We start from the raw sequence: 23,256 nt of genomic DNA, 5'->3' as shown, positions 1-23,256 counted from the left end.
TCTTCCTACAGTGTATATAGGGACCGGTGTACAGGTGTGCTCCTCTTACTACAGTGTGTATATAGGACCGGTGTACAGGTGTGCTCCTCTTACTACAGTGTGTATATGGACCGGTGTACAGGTGTGCTCCTCTTACTACAGTGTGTATAGGGACCGGTGTACAGGTGTGCTCCTCTTACTACAGTGTATATAGGGACCGGTGTACAGGTGTGCTCCTCTTACTACAGTGTGTATAGGGACCGGTGTACAGGTGTGCTCCTCTTACTACTGTGTGTATAGGGACCGGTGTACAGGTGTGCTCCTCTTACTACAGTGTATATAGGGACCGGTGTACAGGTGTGCTCCTCTTACTACAGTGTGTATATAGGACCGGTGTACAGGTGTGCTCCTCTTACTACAGTGTGTATATAGGACCAGTGTACAGGTGTGCTCCTCTTACTACAGTGTGTATAGGGACCGGTGTATGAGCGTGCTCCTCTTACTACAGTGTGTATAGGGACCGGTGTACAGGTGTGCTCCTCTTACTACAGTGTATATAGGGACCGGTGTACAGGTGTGCTCCTCTTACTACATTGTGTATATAGGACCGGTGTACAGGTGTGCTCCTCTTACTACTGTGTGTATAGGGACCGGTGTACAGGTGTGCTCCTCTTACTACAGTGTATATAGGACCGGTGTACAGGTGTGCTCCTCTTACTACAGTGTATAGGGACCGGTATACAGGTGTGCTCCTCTTACTACTGTGTGTATAGGGACCGGTGTACAGGTGTGCTCCTCTTACTACAGTGTATATAGGACCGGTGTACAGGTGTGCTCCTCTTACTACAGTGTATATAGGGACCGGTATACAGGCGTGTTCCTCTTACTACAGTGTGTATAGGGACCGGTGTACTGGTGTGCTCCTCTTACTACAGTGTATATAGGGACCGGTATACAGGCGTGTTCCTCTTACTACAGTGTGTATAGGGACCGGTGTACAGGTGTGCTCCTCTTACTACAGTGTATATAGGGACCGGTGTACAGGTGTGCTCCTCTTACTACAGTGTGTATATAGGGACCGGTGTACAGGTGTGCTCCTCTTACTACAGTGTATATAGGACCGGTGTACAGGTGTGCTCCTCTTACTACAGTGTGTATAGGACTAGTGTACAGATGTGCTCCTCTTACTACAGTGTATATAGGACCGGTGTACAGGTGTGCTCCTCTTACTACAGTGTGTATATAGGACCGGTATACAGGTGTGCTCCTCTTACTACAGTGTGTATAGGGACCGGTGTACAGGTGTGCTCCTCTTACTACAGTGTGTATATGGACTGGTGTACAGGTGTGCTCCTCTTACTACAGTGTGTATATAGGACCGGTGTACAGGTGTGCTCCTCTTACTACAGTGTGTATAGGGACCGGTGTACAGGTGTGCTCCTCTTACTACATTGTATATAGGACCGGTGTACAGGTGTGCTCCTCTTACTACAGTGTATATAGGGACCGGTGTACAGGCGTGCTCCTCTTACTACAGTGTGTATATAGGACCGGTGTACAGGTGTGCTCCTCTTACTACAGTGTATATAGGACCGGTGTACAGGTGTGCTCCTCTTACTACAGTGTATATAGGACCGGTGTACAGGTGTGCTCCTCTTACTACAGTGTATATAGGACCGGTGTACAGGTGTGCTCCTCTTACTACAGTGTATATAGGACCGGTGTACAGGTGTGCTCCTCTTACTACAGTGTGTATAGGGACCGGGGGCTGTGATTGCAGGTGGGGGGGGGGGGGGGCTGCAGGAGACCGTATTTGATGCTATGGGAGTGTAATATGGCTGTGATTGAGCGGAGATCTGGTGATCATAGTGATCAGTGATGTCATTTTTGACTCTGAATGTGAACCAGATTGCTGCTACTCTCATTTTTAAAGGGGAATTGGCAATATAAGAGTTGGAGTGTGATTGTTGCGATCTGTGACCCCAGATTATTACCACTTTGATAGGCCGACCCTTGCTGGACTCTATGGCCGACCCTTGCTGGACTCTATGGCCGACCCTTGCTGGACTCTATGGCCGACCCTTGCTGGACTCTATGGCCGACCCTTGCTGGACTCTATGGCCGACCCTTGCTGGACTCTATGGCCGACCCTTGCTGGACTCTATGGCCGACCCTTGCTGGACTCTATGGCCGACCCTTGCTGGACTCTTTCACCTCTTGGCTGACTGTATGTTGCTGCTCCAGAGATGGACGTTACTCTACCTGCCAGTTTTGTTTGTGCCCAGGCACGGCCATAGATTGGAGCTATCGGGGCAGCAATGGGGTGTGGTGTTGCCCTTCAAACACATGTGGGAATCCCTCCTGGGGTATTTATGGATGAAGCCTTGTGTTCCTTCCAAGGTGCTAGTGATTTTCCTCTGAGGGGGTTATTCCCTATCCACAGTATTGGGCGTCACTAAGGTCCCAGTGTATGGAGCTGCAAGACGCGCTCTGCCCCATTTATTCTTTATGGAGCCGGCAGACGGCAGCTAATGTGGCTTCTGTAGGGAGTGAATGAGCGGAGATCTGGTGATCATAGTGATCAGTGATGTCATCTGTGACTCTGAATGTGAACCAGATTGCTGCTACTCTCATTTTTAAAGGGGAATTGGCAATATAAGAGTTGGAGTGTGATTGTTGCGATCTGTGACCCCAGATTATTACCACTTTGATAGGCCGACCCTTGCTGGACTCTATGGCCGACCCTTGCTGGACTCTATGGCCGACCCTTGCTGGACTCTATGGCCGACCCTTGCTGGACTCTATGGCCGACCCTTGCTGGACTCTATGGCCGACCCTTGCTGGACTCTATGGCCGACCCTTGCTGGACTCTATGGCCGACCCTTGCTGGACTCTATGGCCGACCCTTGCTGGACTCTATGGCCGACCCTTGCTGGACTCTATGGCCGACCCTTGCTGGACTCTATGGCCGACCCTTGCTGGACTCTATGGCCGACCCTTGCTGGACTCTATGGCCGACCCTTGCTGGACTCTATGGCCGACCCTTGCTGGACTCTATGGCCGACCCTTGCTGGACTCTATGGCCGACCCTTGCTGGACTCTATGGCCGACCCTTGCTGGACTCTATGGCCGACCCTTGCTGGACTCTATGGCCGACCCTTGCTGGACTCTATGGCCGACCCTTGCTGGACTCTATGGCCGACCCTTGCTGGACTCTATGGCCGACCCTTGCTGGACTCTATGGCCGACCCTTGCTGGACTCTATGGCCGACCCTTGCTGGACTCTATGGCCGACCCTTGCTGGACTCTATGGCCGACCCTTGCTGGACTCTATGGCCGACCCTTGCTGGACTCTATGGCCGACCCTTGCTGGACTCTATGGCCGACCCTTGCTGGACTCTATGGCCGACCCTTGCTGGACTCTTTCACCTCTTGGCTGACTGTATGTTGCTGCTCCAGAGATGGACGTTACTCTACCTGCCAGTTTTGTTTGTGCCCAGGCACGGCCATAGATTGGAGCTATCGGGGCAGCAATGGGGTGTGGTGTTGCCCTTCAAACACATGTGGGAATCCCTCCTGGGGTATTTATGGATGAAGCCTTGTGTTCCTTCCAAGGTGCTAGTGATTTTCCTCTGAGGGGGTTATTCCCTATCCACAGTATTGGGCGTCACTAAGGTCCCAGTGTATGGAGCTGCAAGACGCGCTCTGCCCCATTTATTCTTTATGGAGCCGGCAGACGGCAGCTAATGTGGCTTCTGTAGGGAGTGAATGAGGTGGTGGGGCCTGTGCCGTGGCTATAGCTCCATTCATTCTCTATGCAGTGGCCAGAGGGCAGGTAATGTGGCAGCCCTGTAGGGAATGAATGACATGACGCCTGTGCCGGGCCTATAGCTCCATTCATTCTCTATGCAGTGGCCGGAGGGCAGGTAATGTGGCAGCCCTGTAGGGAATGAATGACATGACGCCTGTGCCGGGCCTATAGCTCCATTCATTCTCTATGCAGCGGCCGGAGGGCAGGTAATGTGGCAGCCCTGTAGGGAATGAGGTGGTGGGGCCTGTGCCGGGCCTATAGCTCCATTCATTCTCTATGCAGTGGCCGGAGGGCAGGTAATGTGGCTTCTGTAGGGAATGAGGTGGTGGGGCCTGTGCCGGGCCTATAGGTTCATTCATTCTCTATGCAGCGGCCGGAGGGCAGGTAATGTGGCTTCTGTAGTGAATGAGGTGGTGGGGCCTGTGCCGGGCCTATAGCTCCATTCATTCTCTATGCAGCGGCCGGAGGGCAGGTAATGTGGCTTCTGTAGGGAATGAGGTGACGCCTGTGCTGGGGCTATAGCTCCATTCATTCTCTATGCAGTGGCCGGAGGGCAGGTAATGTGGCTTCTGTAGGGAATGAATGACATGACGCCTGTGCTGGGGCTATAGCTCCATTCATTCTCTATGCAGCGGCCGGAGGGCAGGTAATGTGGCAGCCCTGTAGGGAATGAGGTGGTGACGCCTGTGCCGGGCCTATAGCTCCATTCATTCTCTATGCAGCGGCCGGAGGGCAGGTAATGTGGCAGCCCTGTAGGGAATGAATGACATGACGCCTGTGCCGGGCCTATAGGTTCATTCATTCTCTATGCAGCGGCCGGAGGGCAGGTAATGTGGCTTCTGTAGGGAATGAATGACATGACGCCTGTGCTGGGGCTATAGCTCCATTCATTCTCTATGCAGTGGCCGGAGGGCAGGTAATGTGGCTTCTGTAGGGAATGAATGACATGACGCCTGTGCCGGGCCTATAGCTCCATTCATTCTCTATGCAGTGGCCGGAGGGCAGGTAATGTGGCTTCTGTAGGGAATGAGGTGACGCCTGTGCTGGGGCTATAGCTCCATTCATTCTCTATGCAGTGGCCGGAGGGCAGGTAATGTGGCTTCTGTAGGGAGTGAGGTGGTGGGGCCTGTGCCGGGCCTATAGCTCCATTCATTCTCTATGCAGTGGCCGGAGGGCAGGTAATGTGGCAGCCCTGTAGGGAATGAGGTGGTGGGGCCTGTGCCGGGCCTATAGGTTCATTCATTCTCTATGCAGTGGCCGGAGGGCAGGTAATGTGGCTTCTGTAGGGAATGAGGTGGTGGGGCCTGTGCCGGGACTATAGGTTCATTCATTCTCTATGCAGCGGCCGGAGGGCAGGTAATGTGGCTTCTGTAGGGAATGAGGTGGTGGGGCCTGTGCCGGGCCTATAGCTCCATTCATTCTCTATGCAGTGGCCGGAGGGCAGGTAATGTGGCAGCCCTGTAGGGAATGAGGTGGTGGGGCCTGTGCTGGGGCTATAGCTCCATTCATTCTCTATGCAGTGGCCGGAGGGCAGGTAATGTGGCTTCTGTAGGGAGTGAGGTGGTGGGGCCTGTGCCGGGCCTATAGCTCCATTCATTCTCTATGCAGTGGCCGGAGGGCAGGTAATGTGGCAGCCCTGTAGGGAATGAGGTGGTGGGGCCTGTGCCGGGCCTATAGGTTCATTCATTCTCTATGCAGTGGCCGGAGGGCAGGTAATGTGGCTTCTGTAGGGAATGAGGTGGTGGGGCCTGTGCCGGGACTATAGGTTCATTCATTCTCTATGCAGCGGCCGGAGGGCAGGTAATGTGGCTTCTGTAGGGAATGAGGTGGTGGGGCCTGTGCCGGGCCTATAGCTCCATTCATTCTCTATGCAGTGGCCGGAGGGCAGGTAATGTGGCTTCTGTAGGGAATGAGGTGGTGGGGCCTGTGCCGGGCCTATAGCTCCATTCATTCTCTATGCAGCGGCCGGAGGGCAGGTAATGTGGCTTCTGTAGGGAATGAGGTGGTGGGGCCTGTGCCGGGCCTATAGCTCCATTCATTCTCTATGCAGTGGCCGGAGGGCAGGTAATGTGGCAGCCCTGTAGTGAATGAGGTGGTGGGGCCTGTGCTGGGGCTATAGCTCCATTCATTCTCTATGGAGCAGCTAATGCGGCAGCTCTTAGGCGTCACCTTGTTCCCGATAGAGCTAAGAGCTGCCGCCCGGCCGCTCCATAGAGAATGAATGGAGCTATAGGCCCGGCACAGGTTGTCACCTCGTTCCCGATAGAGCTGTGCCGGGCCTATAGGTTCATTCATTCTCTATGCAGTGGCCGGAGGGCAGGTAATGTGGCTTCTGTAGGGAATGAGGTGGTGGGGCCTGTGCCGGGCCTATAGCTCCATTCACTCTCTATGCAGCGGCCGGAGGGCAGGTAATGTGGCTTCTGTAGGGAATGAATGACATGACGCCTGTGCTGGGGCTATAGCTCCATTCACTCTCTATGCAGTGGCCGGAGGGCAGGTAATGTGGCTTCTGTAGGGAATGAATGACATGACGCCTGTGCTGGGGCTATAGCTCCATTCATTCTCTATGCAGTGGCCGGAGGGCAGGTAATGTGGCTTCTGTAGGGAGTGAATGAGGTGGTGGGGCCTGTGCCGGGACTATAGCTCCATTCATTCTCTATGCAGCGGCCGGAGGGCAGGTAATGTGGCAGCCCTGTAGGGAATGAGGTGGTGGGGCCTGTGCCGGGCCTATAGCTCCATTCACTCTCTATGCAGTGGCCGGAGGGCAGGTAATGTGGCTTCTGTAGGGAATGAGGTGACGCCTGTGCTGGGGCTATAGCTCCATTCACTCTCTATGCAGTGGCCGGAGGGCAGGTAATGTGGCTTCTGTAGGGAGTGAATGAGGTGGTGGGGCCTGTGCCGGGCCTATAGCTCCATTCATTCTCTATGCAGCGGCCGGAGGGCAGGTAATGTGGCTTCTGTAGGGAGTGAGGTGGTGGGGCCTGTGCTGGGGCTATAGGTTCATTCATTCTCTATGCAGCGGCCGGAGGGCAGGTAATGTGGCTTCTGTAGGGAATGAGGTGGTGGGGCCTGTGCTGGGGCTATAGCTCCATTCATTCTCTATGCAGCGGCCGGAGGGCAGGTAATGTGGCTTCTGTAGGGAATGAGGTGGTGGGGCCTGTGCCGGGCCTATAGCTCCATTCATTCTCTATGCAGCGGCCGGAGGGCAGGTAATGTGGCTTCTGTAGGGAATGAGGTGGTGGGGCCTGTGCTGGGGCTATAGGTTCATTCATTCTCTATGGAGCAGCTAATGCGGCAGCTCTTAGCTCTATCGGGAACGAGGTGACGCCTGTGCCGGGCCTATAGCTCCGTTCAGTGGGGATATCCCCGTCCTGGAGTGGTCCATCCCCCACAATCGCATGTGGATAGAAGATACCTAGTGTAGAGTGGGATACTCCCGGGGACGCTGGGAACAATTCCTGTGAAACACAAAGAAAAAGCAAAGCTCTCTAGTCGTACATGGCTGGGTAATTTGTCTGTTCTTATATAACATTCATTTGCATTTTCTTTCTCTTTATTAGGAAGAAGAGAGTTTATTCAAAGACTAAAACTGGAGACGACGCTGAATGTCCATGAGGGCTGCGTAAGTTACTCTGCACAAAGGGTTAATAGTTGTCCCTGGTCTCCCCGAAGCTATCACATGGTCTGCAGCGTCCAATGGCTTCATCACTGATACCTCAGCCTTCTGATGGCTGTGCCACCAATATGTCCGGGAGAAGCTCGCACTAGGGGGCTTCACTCTCACGCTAAGAGCTGGCTGCGTGATGGCTTTTTCCCCCTCTACATTACAGAAGCACTTTAAAGGGGGATCCCAATCCCAACTAACAGTTATATATGTAGGGTTCCTCTAGCGCAGTGCTTCTCAAAGTATTTCCACTGGAGCCTCACCCAACAGACCAAGGCAATGCCTGGGCCTCACCAGACTGACCCGGAGGATGCCTGGGCCTCACCAGACTGACCCGGAGGATGGCTGGGCCTCACCAGACTGACCCGGAGGATGGCTGGGCCTCACCAGACTGACCCGGAGGATGGCTGGGCCTCACCAGACTGACCCGGAGGATGGCTGGGCCTCACCAGACTGACCCGGAGGATGGCTGGGCCTCACCAGACTGACCCGGAGGATGGCTGGGCCTCACCAGACTGACCCGGAGGATGCCTGGGCCTCACCAGACTGACCCGGAGGATGCCTGGGCCTCACCAGACTGACCCGGAGGATGCCTGGGCCTCACCAGACTGACCCGGAGGATGCCTGGGCCTCACCAGACTGACCCGGAGGATGCCTGGGCCTCACCAGACTGACCCGGAGGATGCCTGGGCCTCACCAGACTGACCCGGAGGATGCCTGGGCCTCACCAGACTGACCCGGAGGATGCCTGGGCCTCACCAGACTGACCCGGAGGATGGCTGGGCCTCACCAGACTGACCCGGAGGATGCCTGGGCCTGACCAGACTGACCCGGAGGATGCCTGGGCCTGACCAGACTGACCCGGAGGATGCCTGGGCCTGACCAGACTGACCCGGAGGATGGCTGGGCCTCACCAGACTGACCCGGAGGATGGCTGGGCCTCACCAGACTGACCCGGAGGATGGCTGGGCCTCACCAGACTGACCCGGAGGATGGCTGGGCCTCACCAGACTGACCCGGAGGATGGCTGGGCCTCACCAGACTGACCCGGAGGATGGCTGGGCCTCACCAGACTGACCCGGAGGATGGCTGGGCCTCACCAGACTGACCCGGAGGATGGCTGGGCCTCACCAGACTGACCCGGAGGATGGCTGGGCCCTTACCATCTGTGGTGAAAGTCCATTTAAAAGTTGAAACTAATGCTAGGGCCGCCTGTCACCCGTCTCCCAGGCTCTCTATACTAATAAAGCAAGTACAAAATAAATTAATAATGTGGCTAAAATGGAGATTTCTGCAAACAGCAAAAGGACTGTGGAGATCATAGTTACTGTGTGAAAACTGGCTCCTCAGCTGGGCCTCACCAACAACTAGGGGGGCCTCACCAACAACTAGGGGGGCCTCACCAACAACTAGGGGGGCCTCACCAACAACTAGGGGGGCCTCACCAACAACTAGGGGGGCCTCACCAACAACTAGGGGGCCTCACCAACAGCTAGGGGGGTCCTCACCAACAACTAGGGGGTCCTCACCAACAACTAGGGGGGCCTCACCAACAACTAGGGGGTCCTCACCAACAACTAGGGGGGCCTCACCAACAACTAGGGGGTCCTCACCAACAGCTAGGGGGGGTCTCACCAACAGCTAGGGGGGGGTCTCACCAACAGCTAGGGGGCGTCTCACCAACAGCTAGGGGGCGCCTCACTGTTTGAGAAGCACTGCTCTAGATAAATATTTTTGCTTAAAGAGATCAGGAAATTGTGACATCAGACACAGCCCTGTCTATTCTATAGAGGGGGAGGAGGGAGTTAGTCGTCAGCAGAGAGCAGAGAACAAAGGATTACACAACACTGAGGTGGGTGACAGCGGTATTTAGAGGTCAGTGCTGACTGTCAGAGGAGATAGAGGGTGATTAACTGTAGATTAACTCTTTGTTGTCTTGTTTTGGTGCCTCATATCTCTCCACCCCTCCCCTCTCCATAAGCAAACCATGAAGATGGGGGAGGGCTTCAAACTTTTTTTTCAAGATAGAAATGCATTTTTCGGCTAATAAACCCAATTACAAAGTTTCTTAAAATTGCCTGTACTATTTATTTCTGAGGAAAAAAAATTAAACAGGTACACTTTAGCAATTTATCTTAACCCCTTAACGACATCGGGCGTAAATTTACGCCCTCGCAGCCTGGTACTTAACGCACCAGGGCGTAAATTTACGCCCGATGTTTACCCGACCGCTGCGTGTAAACACGCAGCGATCGGGTAATGATGGCTGCTGTTACTAACAGCAGACCACCATAGCTTGTTGGCCAAGCCCGGCCGGCCAATAGCGGCGATCAAAGTAAAAATAAATATTTTTACTTTGATCTGCACACCTCAGTCGGTTAGCTGAGGTGTGCAAAGCAGGTGTGTGTGGTGTGTAGTGCACCATACTCACCTGATCGCGGTGTCCGCTGAGTGCTGATCAGCATCACACGTAAGTGCGCCGCTGATCAGCAACTCCGCTTTTTTGGCGTAGGGGTTTTTTCCCCCCCTTTTTCCTTCTTTTTCTTCTATATCCTACCGCCACTGTTTGCTGATAAGTACCGCACATAAGTGTGGCATTTATCAGCAACTCTTTTTTTTGACGTAGGTTTTTTTCCCCCCCTTACTGTGAAAACCACGTAAAACACTACACTACACTACCACACATTACATTACATTACATCTAATAAAGTTTTACACTACACCACTTTACATTTACATACCCCCCTACCCCAATCCCCGTATAAAAATGTCACAGAAACTGTTTTCGGTGGAAGAGGCGTACGCACTTATCGCCTCTGACACCGAAACAGCCAGTGAGGATGAATGGGGGGATCCTTCATTCCTCCATTCATCCTCATCATCCAGTGATGATGGTTATCCACCACGGCGTCCAAAGAGGACGCCTTGGGCTGCCCCCTGTCATTCCATCCCACCCCCTGCCCCCCCAGACACGTCATCCCATCTCACCCCCCCGTCCCCCAGACAGGTGACCCCATACCGCCCCCCGTCCCCCAGACAGGTGACCCCATCTGGACCCCAGACCCCCCAAATCATCAGCCCTGGATTCCTGGCTTTATGGCAACGGCGGGAATCCAGGTTAACCCCACAGGTCTCAGAGAAATAGACTTTTTCAAGCTCTATTTCTCTGATGATCTTGTAAATATGATGGTGGCGCAAACAAATCTGTACACGCACCAATTCCTGGCCCAGAACCCCTCCTCTTCTTTTGCTAGGCCCATGGCGTGGACCCCTGTGGATGCAGCTGAAAGGACAACATTTTGGGGGCTTCTGCTGCACATGGGCCTAGTAAAAAAACCACAATGCGGTAATACTGGAGTGGGGATATTTATGTATAATACCCCACTTTACAGAATGGCCATGGGACGGGTACGATTCGAAACCCTCCTAAAATTCTTGCATTATAATGATAATGCAAGTTTCCCCCCGCGAGATGACCCCTCATATGACCGACTGTACAAAGTACGGCCGGTCATAGAGCACTTTTCAGCCAAATTTACTGAGATGTATATCCCAGAGAAATACATCTCAGTAGATGAGTCCCTCATGAGCTTCAAAGGAAGACTCCATTTCCGCCAGTACCTTCCCAGTAAGAGATCGCGGTATGGCGTGAAATTCTACAAACTCTGTGACAGTACCTCAGGGTACACTTACAGATTTAGAGTATATGAAGGTAGGGACACCCAAATCCAGCCCCCAGATGTCCCCCCCCATCCTCGGAGTTGGTGGGAAGATCGTTTGGGACCTGATCTTCCCACTGCTGGATAATGGTTATCACCTGTATGTTGATAACTTTTATTCCAGCATCCCCCTGTTTCGGTCCCTCGCTGCCCGAGCTACTGTAGCTTGCGGCACGATCCGAAAAAATCAAAGAGGTCTATCAAGTCACCCTGTTAGAGAAACGATGAGAAGGGGGGAGAGCAGGGCCTATTCCTGTGACAATATGTTGTTGGTCAGATATAAGGACAAGCGCGATGTCCTTATTCTGACCACAATTCACAGGAATAGCGTCACCCCTGTCACTGTACGTAGTACCACAAACGTGGTGAACAAACCTGATTGTGTTCTAGAGTACAATCAGTATATGGGAGGAATTGATCTCTCAGATCAAGTCCTCAAACCATATAACGCCAAGCGAAAAACCAGAACGTGGTATAAAAAGGTGGCCGTATATCTGGTACAAACAGCGATGTACAATGCTTTTGTGTTGTACCGATGTGCCGGCCACCCGGGGAAATTCCTTGATTTCCAGGAAGCAGTAATCAAAGCCCTGATATTCGGCAGCCACGGAGCGGGCCCCAGCGCTTCTGGATATGAAGGACCTCGTATCGTACAGGGACAACATTTTCCAGGTGACGTCCCCCACACTGGAAAAAAGGGGAAATCCCAAAAGAAGTGCAGAGTGTGCCACAAAAGGGGGATCAGGAAGGACACCACTTACCAGTGTGACACCTGTCCTGATCACCCCGGCCTCTGCATACTGGATCGCTTCAAGGCGTACCACACGTCCTTGGGGTTCTTAATTTTCAATATTCTGTCCCTTATTCCTATTTCAGGGGTCACGTTGATCCAGGGATTATTCTGATCGCCATTATGGAGTCGGGAAGGAATTTTTCTCCTGTGATGAGGCTACTGTCGTCTGCCTCACGAGGGGTTTTTGCCTTCCTCTGGATCAACACAGGGTGAGTTTGATGGACACCTGTCATTTCCAACCTTATAAACTAATAATTGGCCTAATACCCCCAAATTAATTAGAATTGTCCCTTTTCCCCAGCTAAATAGGTATGGTCGCCATTCCCATTAGAGGATGCCATGATGCAATTACAAAGCCTCTGTGCAGCCAGGACAGTGCAAACCCCCCACAAGTGACCCCATTCTGGAAACTACACAGCGTAAGGAATCTAACAAGGGGGGCAGCGGGTATATGGACCCCTAGTGACAGCCACATTAGTGCTGTGAAAGTGAAAAAACCAGTATTTTTCATCTTCACAGCACATGTTCTACATATGTGCCCGTCACCACTGGGGTCCATATGCTCACTGCACCCCTTGTTACATTCCTTGAGGGGTGTAGTTTCCAGAATGGGGTCACTTGTGGGGGGTTTCTACTGTCCCGGCAGCACAGGAGCTTTGTAAATGCAACATGGCCTCCATCCTCCATTCCAGTCTCTAAATGGCGCTCTGTCCCTTTGGTGGCTTGCCCTATGCCCATATAGCACATTATGTCCACATGTGGGGTATTTTCGTACTCAGGGGAAATTACCCTACACGTTTTGCATTTATTTTATCTTTTAACCCCTTTTGAAAATGAAAAAAATCAAGGCTGAACCAACATTTAGTGTAAAAAAAATTATAATTTTTACACTAAATCATTGATCTAGTCTTTATTTTATCTTTTAACCCTTTGTGAAAATGAAAAAATAAACACAAAATGTGTAGAGCAATTTCCCCCAAGTACGGAAATACCCCACATGTGGACATAAAGCGCCATGTGGGTGCAGGGTAAGCCTCCAAAGGGAGGGAACGCCATTTGGCTAGAATGGATGGTGAATGCCATGTCGCATTTACAAAGGCCTTGTGTTGCCAAGACAGTGGAACCCCCCCCCAAAGTGACCCCATTCTGGAAACTACACCCCTCAAGGAATCTAATAAGGGGTGCAGTGAGGATATTGACCCCTTGATGACGGGCACATTTGTGCCGTGAAAGTGAAAAAATGAAATTTTTCACTTTCATGTCACATTGTTCCACATTTGTGCCCGTCACCAGTGGGGTCCATATGCTCACTGCACTCCTTGTTAGATACTTTGCGGGGTGTAGTTTCCAGAATGGGGTCACTTGTGGGGGTTTACCACTGTCCTGGCAGCATAGGGTCTTTGAAACATGGCCCTTGAAATCCATTCCAGCCAAATCCAGCCTCCAAAAGCTAAATGGCGCTCCTTCACTTTGGAGGCCCGTCTTGCGGCCGCATGGCGCTTTATGTCCACATGTGGGGTGTTTCCGTACTCGAAACAAACTGCTCTACACCCTTTGAGCTTTTTTTCTCTTTTAAACCCTTGTGAAAAGGGAAAAAATCAAGTATAGACCAACATGTAGTGTAAATTTTTTTAAATTTTGACACTAAATCATTGATCTAGACTTGTTGTTTTCATTTTCACAAGGGGTTAAAAGAGAAGAAACAAAACAAAACTCGTAGAGAAATTTCCCCCGAGTACGCAAATACCCCACATGCGGCACTAAGCGGCCGCAAGACGAGCCTCCAAAGGGAAGGAGCCCCATTTGGCTTTTTGGGGCTGGATTTCGGTAGAATGGATTTCGAGGGCCATGTTGCATTTAAAAACTCCCTGTTCTGCCAAGCCAGTGAAAACCCTCCACAAGTGACCCCATTATGGAAACTGCACCCCTCAGGGAATGTAACAAGGGGTGTAGTGAGCATATGGACCCCACTGGTGACGGGTACAAATGTGGAACAATGTGGCGTGAAAATGAAATGTTACATTTTTTACACTATAATGTTGGTCTAGCCTTGAATTTTTCATTTTCACAAGGGGTTAAAAGAGGAAAAAAGCCACAAAGTGTAGAGCAATTTCCCCCGAGTCCGTAAATACCCCACATGTGGACATAAAGCACCATGTGGGCGCAGGGCAAGCCTCTGAAGGGAAGGAGCGCCATTTGGATTTTGGAGGCTGGATTTGGCCAGAATGGATGATGAACGCCATGTCGCATTTACAGAGCCCTCGTGCTGCCAAAACACTGGAAACCCCCCACAAGTGACCCCATTCTGAAAACTACACCCCTCAGGGAATCTAACAAGGGGTGCAGTGAGGATATGGACCCCTGGATGACGGGCACATATGTGCCGTGAAAGTGAAAAAAATGAAAGTTTTCCCTTTCACGTCACATTTTTCTACATTTGTGCCCGTCACCAGTGGGGTCCATATCCTCACTGCACCCCTTGTTAGATTCCTTGAGGGGTGCAGTTTTCTAGAATGGGGTCATTTGTGGGGGGTTTCCAGTGTTTTGGCAGCACGAGGGCCAGGGCCGTTTTAATACGTTGGTGGGCCCAGTGCACAGCCCTCAAGAGTGGGCCCCCCCTTACCTTTCTGCACATTGTATAATGTACTGAATTTGCCCCCACACTGTATCAGGAGCCCCAGTACATACAGTAGTTACCTTATAACACTATTTCCACCATACAGTGATTACATATTACATAAAAACTGCACTAAACAAAACAGAAAGATATCACCAATGATACCATTACATAATACCGCCATATCATGACCCCTAACACTACAACCCTATAACAGAGTGCAGTTACATCCAGTGACTCACCGGGGGCGTCTTCTCTGATCAGAGTCTTGTCACCTTTTCTTTTTCTCTCCATCCAGCCTGGGCCACCTTGAAGTCTTCTCCTGGCTGTGAATCTTCTCTCCAGAATCTGCCAGAGAAATATTTTAGGCTCCAACACATACAGTAGTTAGGTCCCTTGTACCCCTATATAGTAGTTACACCCCTCTGTACCCCTACATAGTTACACCCCTCTGTGCCTCCATAGTTTTAAGGTGTCCCTGTAGTATATAGACCCTCATGTGCTCCTCCAGTTATATACAGCCCTCCTGTGCGTTCTTCCATTAGTATATAGCCCCCTGTGCTCTCCCCCAATAGTATATAGCCCCCCTGTGCTCTCCAATAGTATATAGCCCCCTGTGCTCTCCCACAATAGTATATAGCCCCCCTGTGCTCTCCCACAATAGTATATTGCCCCCCGTGCTCTCCCCCCAATAGTATATAGCCCCCCTGTGCTCTCCCCAATAGTATATAGACCCCTGTGCTCCACAATAGTATATAGCTCCCCTGTGCTCCCCAATAGTATATAGCTCCCCTGTGCTCCCCCATAGTATATAGCCCCCTGTGCTCCCCAAGAGTATATAGCTCCCCTGTGCTCCCCAATAGTATATAGCTCCCCTGTGCTCCCCAATAGTATATAGCTCCCCTGTGCTCCCCAATAGTATATAGCTCCCCTGTGCTCCCCCATAGTATATAGCCGCCCCTCCCATAGTATATAGCCCCCTGTGCTCCCCCATAGTATATAGCTCCCCTGTGCTCCCCAATAGTATATAGCCCCACTGTGCTCCACAATAGTATATAGCCCCCTGTGCTCCCCAAGAGTATATAGCTCCCCTGTGCTCCCCAATAGTATATAGCTCCCCTGTGCTCCCCAATAGTATATAGCTCCCCTGTGCTCCCCAATAGTATATAGCTCCCCTGTGCTCCCCCATAGTATATAGCCGCCCCTCCCATAGTATATAGCCCCCTGTGCTCCCCCATAGTATATAGCTCCCCTGTGCTCCCCAATAGTATATAGCCCCCTGTGCCCCCCCATAGTATATAGCCCCCCTGTGCTCCCCCATAGTATATAGCTCCCCTGTGCTCCCCCATAGTATATAGCCGCCCCCCCATAGTACATAGCTCCCCTGTGCTCCCCCATAGTATATAGCCCCACTGTGCTCCCCCATAGTATATAGCCCCCCTGTGCTCCCCCATAGTACATAGCTCCCCTGTGCTCCCCCATAGTATATAGCCGCCCCCCCATAGTACATAGCTCCCCTGTGCTCCCCAATAGTTTATATCCCCCAATAGTATATAGCTCCCCTGTGCTCCCCCATAGTATATAGCTGCCCCCCCATAGTACATAACTCCCCTGTGCTCCCCAATAGTATATAACCCCCCATAGTATATAGCTTCCCTGTGCTCCCCAATAGTATATAGCCACCCCCCCATAGTATATAGCTCCCCTTTGCTCCCCCATAGTATATAGCCCCCTGTGCTCCCCCATAGTATATAGCTCCCCTGTGCTCCCCCATAGTATATAGCCGCCCCTCCCATAGTATATAGCTCCCCTGTGCTCCCCCATAGTATATAGCCCCCTGTGCTCCCCCATAGTATATAGCTCCCCAATAGTATATAGCCGCCCCCCCCATAGTATATAGCCCCCTGTGCTCCCCAATAGCATATGCGCTCCCCCTCCCATATAATGTTGAAAAAAAAACAAACACTGTTACTCACCTAGGTCCTCGCGTTCCTCTTCTCTTCCCTCTTGTGGCCGCACTTCCTGCGGTCACAAGAGGCTGCACTCCCCTTACCCTCGCGCCGATGCTCCAGTGACGTCGGCCGCTAGAGGGAGAGTGCGGCCTCTTGTGACCGCAGGAAGTGCGGCCACAAGAGTGACTGACAGGGAGGGAGCCAATGGCTCTCTCTCTGTCAGTATCGCTGCTGCTGAAGCGCCGCAGCAGCAGTGGGCGGGGGCAGCGGTGGACGGGGGGGCCCTGCAGGGGGCGCCATGGAGGGGTAAGTAGATTACCCATCCATGGCGCTCCCCCCTGACAGGCTGGTGGCCGGAGCCCTGTGCGACCGCACTGGTCGCACATAGCAATGGCCGGCCTGCTCGGGGGGGGGGGCCCCTTTAACCATTGGGCCCGGTGCACGTGCACCATGTGCCCTCTGGTTAAAGCGGCCCTGACGAGAGATCTGTAAATGCGACATGGCCCTTGAAATCCATTCCAGTGAAATCCAGCTTCCAAAAGCCAATTGGCGCTCCTTCCCTTTGGAGGCTCGTCCTGCGCCCCCTTGGCACTTTATCGCCACATGTGGGGTATTTCCGTACTCGGGAGAAACTGCGCTACACGTTTTGTGTCTTTTTTTCCTTTCATCCCTTTGTGAAAATGAAAAATTGAAGGCTAGAACAACGTTTCAGTGTAAAAAAATAATTTTTCTTTTTTCACGCCATATTGTTAGGAAAATCTGTGGCGCACCTGTGGGGTCCAGATGCTCACCGCACCCCTTGTTATATTCCTTGAGGGGTGCAGTTTTCTGAATGGTGTCCCTTTAGGGGTGTTTTTTAGGTTTTGGCACCCCAGAGCCTCTGCCAACCTGAAGTGGTACAGTCAGAAATGACCAAATATAACGGAGCCATTGAAATGCACTAGGCGCTCCCTTATATCTGAGGCTTGTGGTTGTGTCAAATAGCGCAATAGGGCCACATATGGGGTATTTCTATAAACTGCAGAAACGGGGCAATCAATATTGGGGTGCATTTCTCTGGTAATAAGTTTATAAATATGAAAAATATTGGATTACAATAAAATCTCTGCACAGAAAATTAAAATTTTCAAATTTCTTACACACTTTTATTTTATTTTATTTCTGTGACTCTCCTAAAGGGTTAAAAAACTTTATGGATATGCTTTTGCAGAGTTTGGGGGGTGCAGTTTCTGAAATGGGGTGCTTTGTGGGGCTTTCTAACATACAGGCCCCTCAAATACACTTTAAACCTGAACAGGTCCCTAAAAATATCTGATTTTGAAATTTTATTTTGAAGTTTTAAGCTTTCTATAGTCTAAAAAAAATTAAAGATCGTTTAATAAAAGCCGCCAACATAAAGTAGACATGTTGCTATTGCTATTTAATATATAATTTATGTGGTATAACCACTTTCTGTATAAGCAAAAAAGTTTCAAAGTTGGAAAAATGCATTTTTTCACAATTTTTCACGTTATTTGGGTTTTTTCATAAATATTCGTTATAAATATCGACTCCAATTTACTAGAAATGTAAAGTACAATATGTCACAAGAAAAAATCTCAGAATCAGCCGGATAGGTAAAAGCATCCCAAAGTTATTAATGACTAAAGTGACACTGGTCATATTCATAACATTTGTCATTAAGGCCATTTCAGGCTCTGTCCTTAAGGGGTTAATATGCCGCTCTTTCCCTTCCATTGTTGAAAGCTCATGGTCTAGGTTACCAACCACCACTCTGCTCTAAAAGCTGTGTGTGTGTGTATGTAGGTACGTATGTAAGAGTGTGTGTATCTATCTATGGATGTATTGAGTTTGTAGTGTAGGGTCGTCTTGTAGGTTGGGGGGTGTGTGTGTGTATATGGAGGTTGGGATGTGTGTGTGTGTGTGTGTGGAATTTGGAGGGTAGGGTCACCTTGTAGGTTTGGGTGTAGGGTCACCTTGTAGGTTTGGGTGTAGGGTGACCTTGTAGGTTGGGGTGTAGGGTCACCTTGTAGTGTAGGGTGATCTTGTAGGTTGGGGTGTAGGGTCACCTTGTAGTGTAGGGTGACCTTGTAGGTTGGGGTGTAGGGTCACCTTGTAGTGTAGGGTGACCTTGTAGGTTGGGGTGTAGGGTCACCTTGTAGTGTAGGGTCACCTTGTAGGTTAGGGTGTAGGGTCACCTTGTAGTGTAGGGTCACCTTGTAGGTTGGGGTGTAGGGTCACCTTGTAGGTTGGGGTGTAGGGTCACCTTGTAGTGTAGGGTGACCTTGTAGGTTGGGGTGTAGGGTGACCTTGTAGGTTGGGGTGTAGGGTCACCTTGTAGTGTAGGGTCACCTTGTAGTGTAGGGTGACCTTGTAGGTTGGGGTGTAGGGTCACCTTGTAGTGTAGGGTGACCTTGTAGGTTGGGGTGTAGGGTGACCTTGTAGGTTGGGGTGTAGGGTCACCTTGTAGTGTAGGGTCACCTTGTAGGTTGGGGTGTAGGGTCACCTTGTAGTGTAGGGTCACCTTGTAGGTTGGGGTGTAGGGTCACCTTGTAGTGTAGGGTCACCTTGTAGGTTGGGGTGTAGGGTCACCTTGTAGGTTGGGGTGTAGGGTCACCTTGTAGTGTAGGGTGACCTTGTAGGTTGGGGTGTAGGGTCACCTTGTAGGTTGGGGTGTAGGGTCACCTTGTAGTGTAGGGTCACTTTGTAGGTTGGGGTGTAGAGTCACCTTGTAGTGTAGAGTCACCTTGTAGGTTGGGGTGTAGAGTCACCTTGTAGTGTAGGGTCACCTTGTAGGTTGGGGTGTAGGGTCACCTTGTAGTGTAGGGTGACCTTGTAGGTTGGGGTGTAGGGTCACCTTGTAGTGTAGGGTGACCTTGTAGGTTGGGGTGTAGGGTCACCTTGTAGTGTAGGGTGACCTTGTAGGTTGGGGTGTAGGGTCACCTTGTAGGTTGGGGTGTAGGGTCACCTTGTAGTGTAGGGTCACCTTGTAGGTTGGGGTGTAGGGTGACCTTGTAGGTTGGGGTGTAGGGTCACCTTGTAGGTTGGGGTATAGGGTCACCTTGTAGGTTGGGGTGTAGGGTCACCTTGTAGGTTGGGGTGTAGGGTCACCTTGTAGTGTAGGGTGACCTTGTAGGTTGGGGTGTAGGGTCACCTTGTAGTGTAGGGTCACCTTGTAGGTTGGGGTGTAGGGTCACCTTGTAGGTTGGGGTGTAGGGTCACCTTGTAGTGTAGGGTGACCTTGTAGGTTGGGGTGTAGGGTCACCTTGTAGGTTGGGGTGTAGGGTCACCTTGTAGTGTAGGGTCACCTTGTAGGTTGGGGTGTAGGGTCACCTTGTAGGTTGGGGTGTAGGGTCACCTTGTAGGTTGGGGTGTAGGGTCACCTTGTAGTGTAGGGTCACCTTGTAGGTTGGGGTGTAGGGTCACCTTGTAGTGTAGGGTGACCTTGTAGGTTGGGGTGTAGGGTCACCTTGTAGTGTAGGGTCACCTTGTAGGTTGGGGTATAGGGTCACCTTGTAGGTTGGGGTGTAGGGTCACCTTGTAGGTTGGGGTATAGGGTCACCTTGTAGTGTAGGGTGACCTTGTAGGTTGGGGTGTAGGGTCACCTTGTAGTGTAGGGTGACCTTGTAGGTTGGGGTGTAGGGTCACCTTGTAGGTTGGGGTGTAGGGTCACCTTGTAGTGTAGGGTGACCTTGTAGGTTGGGGTGTAGGGTCACCTTGTAGGTTGGGGTGTAGGGTGACCTTGTAGTGTAGGGTGACCTTGTAGGTTGGGGTGTAGGGTGACCTTGTAGGTTGGGGTGTAGGGTGACCTTGTAGGTTGGGGTGTAGGGTCACCTTGTAGTGTAGGGTCACCTTGTAGGTTGCGGTGTAGGGTCACCTTGTAGTGTAGGGTCACCTTGTAGGTTGTGGTGTAGGGTCACCTTGTAGTGTAGGGTCACCTTGTAGGTTGGGGTGTAGGGTCACCTTGTAGGTTGGGGTGTAGGGTCACCTTGTAGGTTGGGGTGTAGGGTCACCTTGTAGTGTAGGGTCACCTTGTAGGTTGGGGTGTAGGGTCACCTTGTAGTGTAGGGTCACCTTGTAGGTTGGGGTGTAGGGTCACCTTGTAGGTTGGGGTGTAGGGTCACCTTGTAGTGTAGGGTCACCTTGTAGGTTGGGGTGTAGGGTCACCTTGTAGTGTAGGGTCACCTTGTAGTGTAGGGTCACCTTGTAGGTTGGGGTGTAGGGTCACCTTGTAGTGTAGGGTCACTTTGTAGGTTGGGGTGCAGGGTCACCTTGTAGTGTAGGGTCACCTTGTAGGTTGGGGTGTAGGGTCACCTTGTAGTGTAGGGTCACCTTGTAGGTTGGGGTGTAGGGTCACCTTGTAGTGTAGGGTCACCTTGTAGGTTGGGGTGTAGGGTCACCTTGTAGTGTAGGGTGACCTTGTAGGTTGGGGTGTAGGGTGACCTTGTAGGTTGGGGTGTAGGGTGACCTTGTAGGTTGGGGTGTAGGGTCACCTTGTAGTGTAGGGTCACCTTGTAGGTTGCGGTGTAGGGTCACCTTGTAGGTTGGGGTGTAGGGTCACCTTGTAGTGTAGGGTCACCTTGTAGGTTGTGGTGTAGGGTCACCTTGTAGTGTAGGGTCACCTTGTAGGTTGGGGTGTAGGGTCACCTTGTAGGTTGGGGTGTAGGGTCACCTTGTAGGTTGGGGTGTAGGGTCACCTTGTAGGTTGGGGTGTAGGGTCACCTTGTAGTGTAGGGTCACCTTGTAGGTTGGGGTGTAGGGTCACCTTGTAGTGTAGGGTCACCTTGTAGGTTGGGGTGTAGGGTCACCTTGTAGTGTAGGGTGACCTTGTAGGTTGGGGTGTAGGGTCACCTTGTAGGTTGGGGTGTAGGGTCACCTTGTAGTGTAGGGTCACCTTGTAGGTTGGGGTGTAGGGTCACCTTGTAGTGTAGGGTCACCTTGTAGTGTAGGGTCACCTTGTAGGTTGGGGTGTAGGGTCACCTTGTAGTGTAGGGTCACTTTGTAGGTTGGGGTGCAGGGTCACCTTGTAGTGTAGGGTCACCTTGTAGGTTGGGGTGTAGGGTCACCTTGTAGTGTAGGGTCACCTTGTAGGTTGGGGTGTAGGGTCACCTTGTAGTGTAGGGTCACCTTGTAGGTTGGGGTGTAGGGTCACCTTGTAGTGTAGGGTCACCTTGTAGGTTGGGGTGTAGGGTCACCTTGTAGTGTAGGGTCACCTTGTAGGTTGGGGTGTAGGGTCACCTTGTAGTGTAGGGTCACCTTGTAGGTTGGGGTGTAGGGTCACCTTGTAGTGTAGGGTCACCTTGGTTTATTTACATGTTTGTCTTCCCTCACAATTAGGTGAATACGATATCGTGGAGCAGTACGGGGGAATACTTGCTGTCCGGCTCTGATGACACCACGTTGGTCATTAGTAACCCTTACACTAAGAAGGTATGATCTTGTAAGGTACTCATCATTTACATCATGCTTCTTGTAGAAAGGATTTGTCTGTATTTGTATGCCAGCGCTCCCACATTGCGGTCACCAGTAGCTGCACACTGTGTTAGGGATTGCACGGCTGTGGGTGACTGCAGGCAGCAGAAACAATGCCCCATGCGGTGACTGTATTGTGAGGACTTGACCCAAAGCCCCTTTGCCACCCATTGTGTGTACATCCACCTGTGTCGGTGAGGGTTGGCAAGGCTTCAGTGGTATGTTTAGCCATGCATGAGGATGGTCATGTGAAATCCGTGCACCTGCTGCCATCGGCCCAAAGCCGCACAAAACGGCCTATATTGACTCCATTCTGATGTGGAAACAAGTCTCCTAGTCCAGTGAACCTTCAGAGATGGCGAAAGGCTGGAATGAGAAGAGTCATCTTAGGCTAACTAGCTTTTTCCCATTGTCTGATGCCATCCAAGATGGCGTGGCCATGCAGTATCAGCAGCCCAGCGAGGAGCTCCATACTGCTGTAGCTGCAGCTTCACCGCAGCATTCTCCAACTCAAACAACTTACTCCAAATAATGGAGATGAGTGGCCACCTCATCATACCAAAGCGATCCATACATAAGCGATCGCACCCGCTAATCTCTCATCGGACTGTCATAGCTTACCCATCTCTGGCCACGCCCTTCTCGCGGCCCGTCTCTGGCCGCTCCCTTCTCGCGGCCCGTCTCTGGCCGCACCCTTCTCGCGGCCTGTCTCTGGCCGCGCCCTTCTCGCGGCCTGTCTCTGGCCGCGCCCTTCTCGCGGCCTGTCTCTGGCCACGCCCTTCTCGCGGCCCGTCTCTGGCCGCTCCCTTCTCGCGGCCCGTCTCTGGCCGCTCCCTTCTCGCGGCCCGTCTCTGGCCGCGCCCTTCTCGCGGCCCGTCTCTGGCCACGCCCTTCTCGCGGCCCGTCTCTGGTCGCTCCCTTCTCGCGGCCCGTCTCTGGCCGCTCCCTTCTCGCGGCCCGTCTCTGGCTGCTCCCTTCTCGCGGCCCGTCTCTGGCCGCTCCCTTCTCGCGGCCCGTCTCTGGCCGCTCCCTTCTCGCGGCCCGTCTCTGGCCGCTCCCTTCTCGCGGCCCGTCTCTGGCCGCTCCCTTCTCGCGGCCCGTCTCTGGCCGCTCCCTTCTCGCGGCCCGTCTCTGGCCGCTCCCTTCTCGCGGCCCGTCTCTGGCCGCTCCCTTCTCGCGGCCCGTCTCTGGCCGCTCCCTTCTCGCGGCCCGTCTCTGGCCGCTCCCTTCTCGCGGCCCGTCTCTGGCC

The 23,256-nt window shown here is 52.1% G+C and overlaps 1 protein-coding gene across 3 annotated transcripts in view; it reads left to right on the top strand.

The window, feature by feature from the left end:
* Positions 1-23,256, top strand: part of DCAF6 (DDB1 and CUL4 associated factor 6) — a 413,552-nt gene that overhangs the window by 14,645 nt on the left and 375,651 nt on the right. For all 3 annotated transcript variants that reach the window (XM_069944434.1, XM_069944435.1, XM_069944436.1), the window contains exons 3-4: positions 7,351-7,412; positions 21,873-21,965. In XM_069944434.1, coding sequence (XP_069800535.1) covers positions 7,351-7,412; positions 21,873-21,965 — 155 coding nt within the window. The remainder of the gene's footprint in view (positions 1-7,350; positions 7,413-21,872; positions 21,966-23,256) is intronic.

Source organism: Dendropsophus ebraccatus, chromosome 11 (assembly GCF_027789765.1).
Source record: "Dendropsophus ebraccatus isolate aDenEbr1 chromosome 11, aDenEbr1.pat, whole genome shotgun sequence".
In the NCBI taxonomy this organism is placed as follows: Eukaryota; Metazoa; Chordata; class Amphibia; order Anura; family Hylidae; genus Dendropsophus; species Dendropsophus ebraccatus.
Note: the sequence above shows the minus strand (reverse complement) of the source record. Positions and strands in the feature narration are given on the sequence as shown.